This window comes from Prionailurus bengalensis, chromosome C2 (genome assembly GCF_016509475.1).
Source record: "Prionailurus bengalensis isolate Pbe53 chromosome C2, Fcat_Pben_1.1_paternal_pri, whole genome shotgun sequence".
NCBI classification, from domain to species: Eukaryota; Metazoa; Chordata; class Mammalia; order Carnivora; family Felidae; genus Prionailurus; species Prionailurus bengalensis.
In genome coordinates, this window is record NC_057350.1 from 8583426 (window position 1) to 8596354 (window position 12929).

The 12929-nt window shown below is 45.2% G+C and overlaps 1 protein-coding gene across 5 annotated transcripts in view; it reads left to right on the forward strand.

The window, feature by feature from the left end:
• Positions 1-12929, forward strand: part of HLCS (holocarboxylase synthetase) — a 229096-nt gene that overhangs the window by 22561 nt on the left and 193606 nt on the right. For all 5 annotated transcript variants that reach the window (XM_043593625.1, XM_043593624.1, XM_043593626.1 and 2 more), the window contains 2 exons: positions 6862-7024; positions 9441-10387. In XM_043593625.1, coding sequence (XP_043449560.1) covers positions 6973-7024; positions 9441-10387 — 999 coding nt within the window. In that variant the 5' untranslated portion in view covers positions 6862-6972. The remainder of the gene's footprint in view (positions 1-6861; positions 7025-9440; positions 10388-12929) is intronic.

Consider the following 12929-nt stretch of genomic DNA (forward strand, 5'->3'; position numbering starts at 1 on the left):
CCAGTGATGGGTAACTGGAACACCTGGGATATCTTTTAAATCTTCTGCTCTCAGCTTCCCAGGATCAGTGGGGTGGGCACGTAAAGTGGGCAGTGAGCACTTGGGGATGCTAATGCAGGATACCGTAGGGGGCCTCAGGTGCTTAGGGGACACATACGGAACCCAAGAAATAGAAAAGGGGTGTGTCAACAAGGGTACTTCTGTTATTTTCTGACTAACTCTCACCTACTCAGAAGATTAAGGTGCCTGAACCCTCCTTTTCCTTGGGTGTCTGCTCAGCCCTGGTTTTCAAGTACCACTTGGTTTCATCCATCAGCTCGTTACAGCTCCTGCTTGCTATGGAGTTGTGACGCCCCTTACACTGTCACTCGATTTTCCGGTACCCTTCTCCTAAAAGTGCCACAGGGCACGTTATCCTGGGAAGTAACAGAGTGTGAGAATGAAGTTTGTCGTGATCCTTTCCCTCTGTGTTTCCAAACCTGAAGTCTGCAGGGTTACCCTCACGTCAGAGGTAACCCCCTTCCTTCGCTCTCCCAGCGTCACACACTTCCCATCTCTGCGTGCCTCACACTCCTTCATCCAGTTTGTCACTAGAAATTTTAAAAACCAGGTGCGCCTGGGTGCCTCGGTTGAGCGTCTGACTTCGGCTCCGGTCATGATCTCACAGTCGCGGGTTCAAGCCCCACGTCAGGCTCTGTGCTGATTGTTCAGAGCCGGGAGCCTGCTTTGGATTCTGTGTCGCCCCTCTCTTTCTGCCCCTCCCCTGCTGACACTCTCTCTCAAAACTAAAATAAACATTAAAAAAATTATAAAAACCTAACGTGTGATTAAGTTGATTTGGAAGAAAGGAATAAGAGCCAGGTACATTAGCAACATCAATTATCTGACTGGAGAACTGATTGTAACTTGTTGTAGTCTGGGTTCTTCAGAGAAGCAGACCCAACAGGGAGTGTGTGTGTGTGCACCACAGCAGGTGTGGCTGTTGAGTCAGGAGGTCATCTGAGGGCAGAATTCCTTCTTCCTTGGGGGACCTCAGTCTTTTTCTCAGAAGGTCTTCAACTGATTGGGCGAGGCTCACCCACATTATGGTGGATAAACTGCTTGACTCAAAGTCCACTGACTTAAAATGCTGATCACATCTAAAAAACACCTTCACGGTTACATCAGGATGGAAATTTGGCTACATGTCTGGGTACCATGGCCTAGCTGAGTTGACGCATAAAATTAGTCATCACTTGGTTAACTATCAACTGGCTATTCCCACCTTTGCTGTAGAACTTCAGCCCACCGCGTGCTGCGGGCGGCCTTGGGAAGGACAGTTGGTTAGAGAGCCACCCCTGAGAATTGAAGCGAGTGCCTCTTGGCCCTGGGCCTTCCTCATGGACGTCCGCTGAGTGGAGCAGGTGCACCACTGCTGCCTGCTGTCAATCAGGGTGACAACAAGTCAGGAGCTTTGGTTATGGAAGGGATTTCTGCCAGGAAATCCCTTTGTGTGGGGCTGACCAGGGCTTCCTTAGCTTTGATCTTTGGGAGTAAGCCTTGGGTTTGACTTCCCCTTTCTTTCTCGGTCCCTTTGTTTCCACCTTGAAGGGCAAAGTGGAAGTGCCCTGTTTGCTCTCAGACAAACAGCCCTGGATGCCATCAGTGACAGTGTGGCTTTGCTTTGATGGAGCACACAGTGCTGCTTGAGGAGTTTGCACGGTCTGTGGCTCGTGGACCACGTTTCTACAAAAAGGAAATGCACTTAGGTGAGGAAACAGCTGGCTGAGTTGAGAAACTTGATCAGGGACCTGTGTGTATTGTTCTCTGGCTGCTTCCTGTCCTTCCCCGCGATTCGTTTATCTCCCACTTCTCTCCTCCTGGGGGCGGGGGTGGGGGGAGAATTTAATTATTGGGTTCTTTTACACTAAATGCTTTCTTCAAGGCATAGCTCCCCAGCAGTGCCTGCTCCAGCAAGGTGCTAAATCTGCTTCTGAGTGACTAAACTCTGGGCTGGGTCTCCACTGGCTGAGTGTTTTTCCTCATTCTTTGATTGCCAGCCATAGCCCTGAGAACTCCGGTGCTTTTAGCCTCATTCAGGACGTTGGTTATCCTGTTTCTTTTCACGTTTCCCATTCACCCTCATCTGCAAAGTCCTCTTGCCAAGGCGATAGTTTATCTTCTTATCCTCCTGAGCTGACATCCTTCCTCTATTCTCAAAGCTGGAAATCAGCTAAATATGTGTCTGAACTGTAAGCTTCTGAGCTCTGCTCTCATCTTGGATCAGAGAGGGCAGATTTGAAATGCAGAGTCCTACTGAAACGCTGGTCAGGTGAACCCTACTCTGGCTGCACATCTGGTGGGAGGTAGAGAAGTTGGTGATCAAGTGGAAGGAAGGCCACATGTAGAGCCAGAAGGAAATTCTGAGGATTCTTTTTCCAAATATTCTAGACCCATTAGTGGGTTTCCACCTTTTTTTTTTTTTAAACATTCATTCTTGAGAGACAGAGCATGAGCGGGGGAGGGGCAGACACACACACACACACACACACACACACACACACACACACACAATCTCAAGTAGGCTTCAGACTCTGAGCTGTCAGCACAGAGCCTGATGAGGGGCTCGCACTCACGGACCGTGAGATCATGATCTGAGCCCAAGTTGGACGCTTAACCAGCTGAGTCACCCAGGCGCCCCAGTGGGTTTCCACCTTTTGACTGTGAAGGACTTGTATTTGTTATTTTTCCTTCTAAGACAGTGATTCCCATCTTTTAAAATGACTTCCTGAATTAGAAACATTAGATTCAATTTGGAATCTAAGGAGAGAAATGAAATACTAAGGAATAGGATTTTGTGGGGTGGAGTTCACCCTTGGAGGGCTACAAACTCTTGTGACATCTAGAACTTTTTCACCCTCCACCCCCACTCCCCTCCATCACCCTCAAACCAGTTTTTTCCCATTTGGTGGGTATACGGTCCCCACTGAGAATACCTGTTTTGAGGACTCCATGTTTAGAATAATAAGACTGCCTCTCTATGGACCAGGTACTTGGCGTATTACTCCCGTTGATCTCTCCCAGTAACCTTCTGAGGTAGGTAGTCTTACCACTTCTGCCTTACAGACAGGAAACCCAAGCATGGGTTTGAGTGACTTGCTTGGGTCATTTGGGTCATATAGCTATTAGCCAGGGGAGCCAGGACTCAGTTCCGGAAGTTGGGCTCTGGAGTCCTCCCACTATCTAGACTGCCCTGGAACAGTGTGGAAATAAGTCAACTGCCTTGATTCTTTTCTTTTTTCTTTTTATTATTATTTTTTTTTATTAAAAAAATTTTTTTTTTAACGTTTATTTATTTTTGAGACAGAGAGAGACAGAGCATGAACGGGGGAAGGGCAGAGAGAGAGGGAGACACAGAACTGGAAGCAGGCTCCAGGCTCTGAGCCATCAGCCCAGAGCCCGACGTGGGGCTCGAACTCACGGACCGCGAGATCGTGACCCGGGCTGAAGTCGGACACTTAACCGACTGAGCCACCCAGGCGCCCCTCTTTTTTCTTTTTAAAATGGAGATACAGTTCACATACCATAAACCTCATCCTTTTAGAGTATACAGTTATAATTCATTAGCTGTGCGGTCATCACTGCTACCTAATGCCATTTTCATTGTGCCCCAAAGAAACCACGTATCTACCAGCAGCTGCTCTCCACTCCCTCATCCCTGGCCTGGCCACCCCTAATCTACTTTCTAACTGTTTAGATTTGTCTGTTTTGGATAGTTCATACACATGGAATCGTGTAATATGTGACCTTTAGTTATCGGCTTCCTTCACTTAGCATCGTGTATTTAAGGTGCAGCCATGTTGTGACAAGTAGGTGTGTTGTGATGTAGTTGTGACATGTGACATACATCTACATGTGACATTCATTCTTTATCATGGCTGAATAATACTCCACTGTATGGATATATGCACTTTGCTTATCCCTCCCTCTGCTGATGGACCTTTGGGTTGTTTCCACTCTTTGGTTTTTGTGATTAATGCTGCTGTGAACACCTGTATACAACTTTTGTGTGTGGACGTACATTTTCAGTTCCTTTAGGTACATACTTAGGAGTGGAATTGCTTGGTCGTTTGGTAATTCTATGTTTAACTTTTTGAAGAACTGTCAGGCCTTTTTTTTAATGTTTATTTTTTTATTAAAAATTTTTTTTAATGATTATTCTTGAGAGAGAGAGAGAGAGAGAGAGAGAGAGAGAGAGAGTGAGTGGGAGAGAGGCAGAGAGAGAGAGGGAGACACAGAAACCGAAGCAGGCTCCGGGATCTGAGCTGTCAGCACAGAGCCCGATGCGGGGCTTGAACTCAGTGAACCGCAAGATCATGACCTGAGCTGAAGTCGGAAGCTTAACCGACTGAGCCACCCAGGTGCCCCTAATGTTTATTTATTTTTGAGAGGGGGAGAGAGAGACAGAGAGAGAGAGTGAGTGTGAGCAAAAGAGGGAGGGAGGGGGCAGAGAGAGAGAGGGAGACACAGAATCTAAAGTAGGCTCCAGGCTCTGAACTGTCAGCACAGAGTCCTGTGTGGGACTCGAACTCCTGAGCTGTGAGATCATGACCTGAGCCGAAGTTGGATGCTTAACTGACTGAGCCACCCAGGTGCCCCAAGCCTTTTCCAAAGAGGATGCGCCATTTTATATTTCTATCAGCAATGTAGTGGGCTTCTGATTGCTCAACATCCTCCATGATACTTGTTAGTAGCCATCTTTTTGATTATATCCATCCCAGTAGAGGTGAAGCATCGCACTACGATTTTGATTTGTTTCCCTTAATGACTAATTAGGGATGTTGTGCATCTTTTCAAGCGCTTATTGCCACTTGTATCTTTTCTTTGGAGACATGTCTGCTCAGACCCTTTGTTTTCTAGTTCTTTATGTGTTTTTGTACGTTGAAGATGCAAGTCTTTTATCACGTATGTGATTTGCAAACATCTTCCATTTTGTGGATTGTCTTTCTATTTCCTTGAAGCTGTTCTCTGAAGCATAAAGATTTTGATGAAGTCCAGTTTATCTGGTTTTTCTTTTGTTGCTTGTAATTTTGGTGTCCTATCTGAGAAACCATTGCCTGATCCAAGGTCATGACGATTTACGCCTGTTTTCTTCTAAGAATTTTGTAGTTGTAGCTCTTACATTGAGGATTTGATCCAGTTTGAGTTGATTTTTGTACCTGGTGTAAATAGCGTTAGGTAGGGGTCCATTTTCATTCTTTTGCATATAGATACCCAGTTGTACTGGCACTGTCTTTGAAAAGTTTGTGGTTTCTCCGTTGCCTTTCTGGGCAACCTTGTCCAAAATCAGTTGTCTGTAGATATGTGTGTTTATTTCTGTGCTCTCAGTTCTGTTTCATTGATCTATATGTCAGACCTATGATGCCAGTTGGACCTTGACTTTTGAACCCCACATTTCCTGGATGAGCAGGTAACGTCACGGTTTGACTTGTGGCAATTCCCCTTACTTCTAGGGTTGGGATTTGCCCCAGCCTTGGGCCTGACAATACTTCATTATCTAGTTGTTTCTTCAGTGCTGTTAGGATGATGTTCTATTGATGTTATCCAGCGTGTTTTCACTGTTTTCAGCAAGAGTCACTTCTAAAAACCTAACCTATCAATATAAAAAAATGGAATTCAAAATCATTTATCTCTGTTTAGGAAATTTGGGGCAGTGTATCACTGAGACAATTTATTTTGGGAAGCAGAGAAATGATTCATGGCATCTTAACAAAAGACCACTCTGTTGCTTTTAAAACCAGCTTCATTAATAGCTAATAATAGTGGCTTTCACTAATTGAACACTTTTTCTGTCCCAGGCTTTCTGCTGGGGGCATTACATATATTCTCTAATCTCATTAACACAGCAAACCTAAAAGATGACTGGAATGAGGAAGCTGGGACTCACGGGGTTCTGAGATTTGCCTGAGGACACACAGCCAAGATAAGCCCAGTCTGACCCAGACCCAGGTCCTTGACTCCAGAGCCAGGCTCCTGTCCCTTGGGGCTCCCCTTCTTGTCCTGGTTTCACATTCTTCTTTTACAAAAACTGGAGCACATCAAGGACGGAGTTTTGAACCGGGACAGGCGGGAGCTCTCTGGAGTTTTCCAGTTTTAGGAATCGCTGGGAAGCCCCTTTAGAACTTCTGATTCCTGGGCTGCAGCTGCAGAGTCCGGCACGCCAGACGGAGCCCGGAGCCTGGACGGGAGGTGTTCACAGGCCCCTGGGGAGTTCCGGTGCAGTAGGTCTTGGACCACACTTAGAGCAAAGCTGGTCTACAGGTTACATTATAAATCACTGGATGGAGAATGGCCCTTTCCCCTTTCAGCTCCTTGAAAAGTGGTTGGGACCTCAATCGCTTTTATTTATTTATTTATTTATTTATTTATTTATTTATTTATTTATTTTTTAACTTTTATTTATTTTTGAGACAGAGAGAGACAGAGCATGAACGGGGGAGGGTCAGAGAGAGAGGGAGACGCAGAATCTGAAACAGGCTCCAGGACAGAGCCCGACGCGGGGCTCGAACTCACGGACCGCAAGATCATGACCTGAGCCGAAGTCGGACGCTCAACCGACTGAGCCACCCAGGCACCCCCTCAATTGTTTTTAAAAGAGAGGATTGTATTTAGTACTTTGGAAGCCTTGTTGTCCGGTGGAAACAAGAATGTTCGAGCCCGAGCCACTTTGATGTTAATAAAGTGCGATATCCAGTAACTCATTATGTTTGACTGTAATTTAGTGGTGGGAGTGGAAGGGAAAAGTAAAGTATCAGGTTATTTTAGAGAAGAACAATCTCACCCTCTCTTTGTCTTCCTTCTCCTTCACCCGTGTAGTCTCAGATCGTGAAATGGGCCGACTGTTGTTTGCCATTAGCTTGCAGACCTGGGGATCCTTACCAATTAATCGCTGAAGCAAGTGTGGACAACTTCAGCAAGCTGGGGGTGGCGTTCATGGAAGATAGACTCCAGATGGCTGATGGACTGGTACCCCAAAAGATCGTTTGTAAGTGACTTTAGAAATGTTTCCCTCAGGGGTGCCTGGCTAGCTCAGTTTTAAGAGCATGATACTCTTGGTCTGTGGGTCATGAGTTCAAGCCTCAGGTTGGGCATAGAGATTACTTAAATAAACAAAAACTTAAAAAAAAAATGTTTCCATCATAGCCATTGGTTATTAGCTTAAGGACTGTTGAGCACTCTTTTCGGTGTGGCTTAAGGTCGATGCTTATCTTTAATGCATTAAATGGGTTGGATATAATTATAATAGAATGAGGTTCATACACATGTCAGGTTTTTTGGAGGTGTCTTTAATTTTTTAAAATTTATTTTACTTAATTGTTTTTTAAATGTTTATCTATTTTTTTATTTTTTATTTAAAAAAAAATTTTTTTTTTCAACGTTTATTTATTTTTGGGACAGAGAGAGACAGAGCTTGAACGGGGGAGGGGCAGAGAGAGAGGGAGACACAGCATCGGAAACAGGCTCCAGGCTCTGAGCCATCAGCCCAGAGCCTGACGCGGGGCTCGAACTCACGGACCGCGAGATCGTGACCTGGCCGAAGTCGGACGCTTAACCCACTGCGCCACCCAGGCGCCCCTAAATGTTTATCTATTTTGAGAGAGAAAGCACGTGAGCGAGCATGGAAGCTAGCACACCGGGGAGGGGCAGAGAGAGTGGGAGAGAGAGAATCCCAAGCAGGCTCTGTACTGTCCGTGTAGAGCCTGACGCAGGGCTTGATCCCATGAACCTCAAGATCATGACCCAAGCTGAAATTGAGAGTCATGCTCAACTGACTGAGCCACCTGCCACCCCCATTCTTAATTTTTAAAACAGGATTTCCCATAATTGCACTGTCCATGAGATGCTGTGTAAGTGTAGAAGCCATATAATATTTGTTTCACACAATCTAAAAAATATAACTAGTTTCTGGACTGTAGTTCGACTGAATGGAAAGCATAGCCAGTGTTACTATAAAGATATAAATTTAGGAGTTTTTGACTTAAAAAATATATATATTACAATTTATATGTTACAATATATATTACAATATTACAAAGTCTTTTTTTAGGAAACATGCAAAATGTTTTTCCTTAATTAGGCTTAAAAATTGGGTTTCTATGTCCATGAAAGCCTTCATTTGTATCCTGAGCAAATGTGTATTACTAGCTCCGGAAATCTGTGTAAATTACTTAATTTTCCCATTTGGCATGTGCATGCGCCTGATACCATGTCAGATGTGTAACAAGTGCTCAATAAATGCTTAAAAATTCTTTTTAATATGTCTATTAATGTTTATTAATTTCTGAGAGAGAGAGAGAAGGAGGGGGAGGGGCAGAGACAGAGGGAGACACAGAATCCAAAGCGTGTTTCAGGCTCTGAGCTGTCGATACAGAGCCCCATGCGGGACTTGAACCCACGAGCTGTGAGATCATGGCCTGAGCTGAAGTTAGATGTTTAACTGACTGAGTCACCCAAGCACCGTTTTTTTTGTTTTGTTTTGTTTTTTATGTTTAGTTTTGAGAGAGACAGCATGAAGTGCTGGGAGAGGGGAGGACAGAGGATCCGAAGTGGGCTCTTAGCTGACAGCAGCAAGCCCAACGCGGGCTTGAACTTATGAACTGCAGAGATCATGACCTGAGCCGAAGTTGGACTCTTAACCGATTGAGCCACCCAGGAGCCCCATCAATAAATGTTTTGTTTTTTTTTTTAATTTTTTTTTAATGTTTGTTTATTTTTGACACAGAGACAGAGCGTGAGCAGGGGAGGGGCAGAGAGAGAGGGAGACACAGAATCGGAAGCAGGCTCCAGGCTCTGAGCTGTCAGGACAGAGCCCGACGTGGGGCTCGAACCCACGAACCTTGAGATCATGACCTGAGCCGAAGTTGGATGCTCAACCGACTGAGCCACCCAGGCGCCCCAATAAATGTTTTTCGAATCAGAGATTGTAAACTTCTCTTTCAGTCCTGAGATAAGATACTGCAAAGACTCTTCTCCCCCATGATCCTATGAAGTGTCCCAAGAGCACCTGCTGCCTGGGGTGTGCTTGGACCCACTAGATATAGACCTATTTTTGTTCCTTAGTTTCATTCTCTTACAGGAGATCGATGCCCAAGAAATTGAATCTGTAAGGAAGTAGGCCTGATGACCTCTCTGATTCACATGGGACAGGTGTTGTGGAAACGCGGGGTTTCACTGGGAGGGGGTCATCAGGCGCCGTCCCCCCCGCCCCCCCCCCCCAGCAGCAGGAGCAGTGACTTGGATCCAGAGGATGCCACAGAGTTGTGGTGGGGACATAGGTGGGACTGGCAGGGGGCTGCCCTGAAGCGAGAGTCACAGAGTGCGGAGAGCACTGTGCGGTCTTGAACTGAGCTCTGTGACAAACCAGAAGCGTTGATGGGCTGTCTGTTCTGTTTGTATTTTAGCAGTGCACTTGCAGGACTCCACTCTGAAGGCACTTAAGGATCAGGCCTCAAACAAGCAAGCCCAGATCCTACAGCAGAATCCTGAACCTTCCGTTGAGAGTAAGCCTGAGCCAGACGTTATGGAGCACGTTGGTGGAGATGACCTCAAGGTCCTTGGTGCACAACCCACAGAAGGGGAAGATGGTACCTCTGGCCGCGAGCCTGCTGGGGAGGGTGACGTAGGAGTGGGCTCCATCGAGCACTGTCACCTCCATCTGTCTAGTTGCCATGAGTGTTTGGAGCTTGAGAATAGCACCATTGAATCTGTCAAATTTGCATCTGTGGAGAAAATTCCAGATCTCCCATATGATCACAATGGCACTTTGGAGGATGTTGCTGATGACATCTGCCTGGACAGAGAAGGGAGGAAAGTCAACATCACGGGGAGGGCACCCAATATCCTCTTCTACATGGGTTCTGCCTCCCAGGAATCCTTGGGCAGGTTCCAGGAGGTCCGGTCCGTTCTCGCTGACTGTGTGGACACCGAGAGCTATACACTGTACCCCCTGTCAAGGGAAAGTGCTCTCAGAGACCCGTGGTCGGACAACTGTCTGTTGTTGGTCATTGCCACCAGGGAGGCGATTCCTGAAGATCTTTCCCAGAAATTCATGGCCTACCTTTCTCAGGGGGGGAAAGTGTTGGGCCTGTGTTCGCCCTTCACGCTTTCTGGCTTTCAGGTGACGAGCAAGAGTGTGCTGCGGGAGACAGTCCAGAACTTGGTTTTCTCCAAGGCTGACCAGACCCACGTGAAGCTCAGTGTCCTGAGCAGTGGCTATGTTTATGAGGAGGGCCCTGGGGGACAGCTCAGCCTGGGCAAGCTCCAGGGTCACCTGGAGAATGAGGACAAGGACAGGCTGATAGTGCAAGTGCCTTTTGGACCACGTGGAGGAGAAGCTGTTCTTTGCCAGGTATGGAGGCCGGCATCCATGTGATGACCTTTGGGGATCTCTGACTGAGAGCATGCTCTCTAAGGTCGCACACTGAAAGGCTCAGGAGTCTGTGTTCGTGGGTTGCTTTTTGATCCTTGCCTGGGAGTTTTTGCTGACAGGGAGTAGGTTTAGATGAGGGCTTTCCTGTCATTTGAATATCCCATTTCACCAAAATATTCGTGATGGAGGGACATAGCAGCAGGTGTCATGGCCAATTAGACTCCTGGTTAACGGAGGATTAGTCAGAAAATTCGTTCCGGTTTTGATCTGTACTGGTATTACTCTTTCCAAAATATATTAGTTTACTCTTTTGTCTCAAAGCACAATATAATCGAACCTTTAGTTAATGTAGGGAGTTGAGTGCCTTGGGCTGGTGATTTTAAGTGTTAGTAACCATCACATTACAACATTATAGGTCATGCCAGGGACCACATGAATGAATGAATGCTCACCAACTTCTGGGGTAGTGAGTGTTGAAAACACTTCAAATCCTCAATTCTTTTATGATTCTGTCACTCTTAAAATCTAAGTGCTGAGAAAAGTTGCAAAGAGAATATTGACGCAATTTAGTTTTGTGGCAAATTAATACAACCTACCCTCAAATAATACGGCTTTAAACTGTGTGGGTCCACTTGTGTGGATATTTGTGGTTAAATACAGTACAGTACTATAAATGTATTTTCTGTTTCTTATGATTTTCTCTCTCTTTCTGTCTTTTTTTTTTTTTTTTTTGTGAGAGAGAGGGAGAGAGCTCACGTGAGTGTAAGCAAGTGGGGAAGGGGCAGAGAGAGAGAATCTTGAGCAGACTCTAAGCCCAGTGCAGAGCCCGATGTGGGGCTCAATCCCATGACTCTGACCTGAGATCATGAGCTAAGCCAAAATCAAGAGTCAGACGCTCAACTGACTGAGCCACCCAGATGCCCCATGTTCCTTATGCCTTTCTTAATAGTTTCCTTTTCTCTAGCTTACTTTATTGTAAGAATAGAGTATATAATACATGTAATATACAAAATACATGTTACTTGACTATTTTATTGGTAAGGCTTCTGGTCAACACTAGGCTATAGGTTAAGTTTTTGGAGAGTAAAAAGTTATATGAGCATTTTCAGCTGCGTGGTAAGATTGGCACACGAGCCCCCACATTGGTGAAGGGTCAGCTGTATCTAGGTAAGGAGACAACGGGAAGGAAGGGCTTGCTGTTTCCCTTCCCAAACCTTCCCTTTGGCTCATCTGCTGGGTTTTTTTTTTTTCCCACCTTCTTTTTCCTTTTAGTTTTTTGTTTGTTTAAGCAGATGGAAGCAGGAGAGACTATTTCAAAATCCCTGATCATTTACTGCAAACTTTTTAATGCTTCAGGGCAGAAGTTTTTGATAGAGTTAGATGAACACTTGTTCTTAAGGATTTTTTTTTCTTTTTTTGAATGTTTACTTACTTTTGAGAGAGAGAGACAGAGACAGAGACAGAGTATGAGTGGGGAAGGAGCAGAGAGAGAGGGAGACACATAATCCGATGCAGGCTCCAGGCTCTGAGCTGTCAGCACAGAGCCTGATGTGGGGCTCAAACTCACAAACTGCGAGATCATGACCTGAGCTGAAGTGGGATGCTTACCCGACTGAGCCACCCAGGATCCCCTTTAAGGATTTGTTACCTTAAATAAGAAAACTGAGTGATTGTAGGTATTTTTCCCAGAATAGTTCCCAGGATGAGTATAACAGATTTTGTTTTATTACAGGGATGTTTTTATTGAATTAGATAATCATTTCCTTTTTTTGTTGTTTATTTTCATTTCATATGTCGTCCTAGGAGCTAAGTCTTTTGAGGTTTTCTGACCAAATATTCTTCATGGAGGTATAAATTTGTCTCTTTATTATTCCAAAGCCCACTCATTTGTTCTTAAGCTAATGCTAGGGCAAAGATGCCTGTAGTGAAGAAATCTGGACATCAGGGTAGGTAAATGTGTGCAAGCCAAGCAGGTTTCATGGAGGCTGCAAAGCACATGAATTAGTTTGGAGGCCTAATAAATGTTCCTCTTATCTTTTTCTCTGCAAAGATGGTAACTATAGCAACTGTGCATTCTCAGAAAATCCACTTAAAAACCTGACTTCCTAGAGCCGTATTTCAGTTTTGAATAGTGACTTTTACCACCCCTGTGCACAGACTTGTACTAGAAAATTGATTCGGCACCGTTGCGATGCATTTCTGGGAGTTACATGGCAACTCTGTTGGCTGCACCATTTAAATTGACCCCGTTACTGTCATAAAATTTGAAACTGCACGCATCGCTCTAGAAAAAAAGGCAATACGATGCAGCTTCAAAAATCAGATTCAGAGGATTAGAATGTCATTTTTGATTTTAAATGACTTCCAGTCTCTGTGTGACAGGCTCACCGCTTTCTCCTTGGGCCTGTGTCACTACGGTACCTCGCCACCGAGATCAGCCAATAAATGTTACCACAGACTGGCCAGTTTCCTCTTTCCTTGGTCAATTTCACAGTCTTCATCTCTAATAAATGGAGTAATG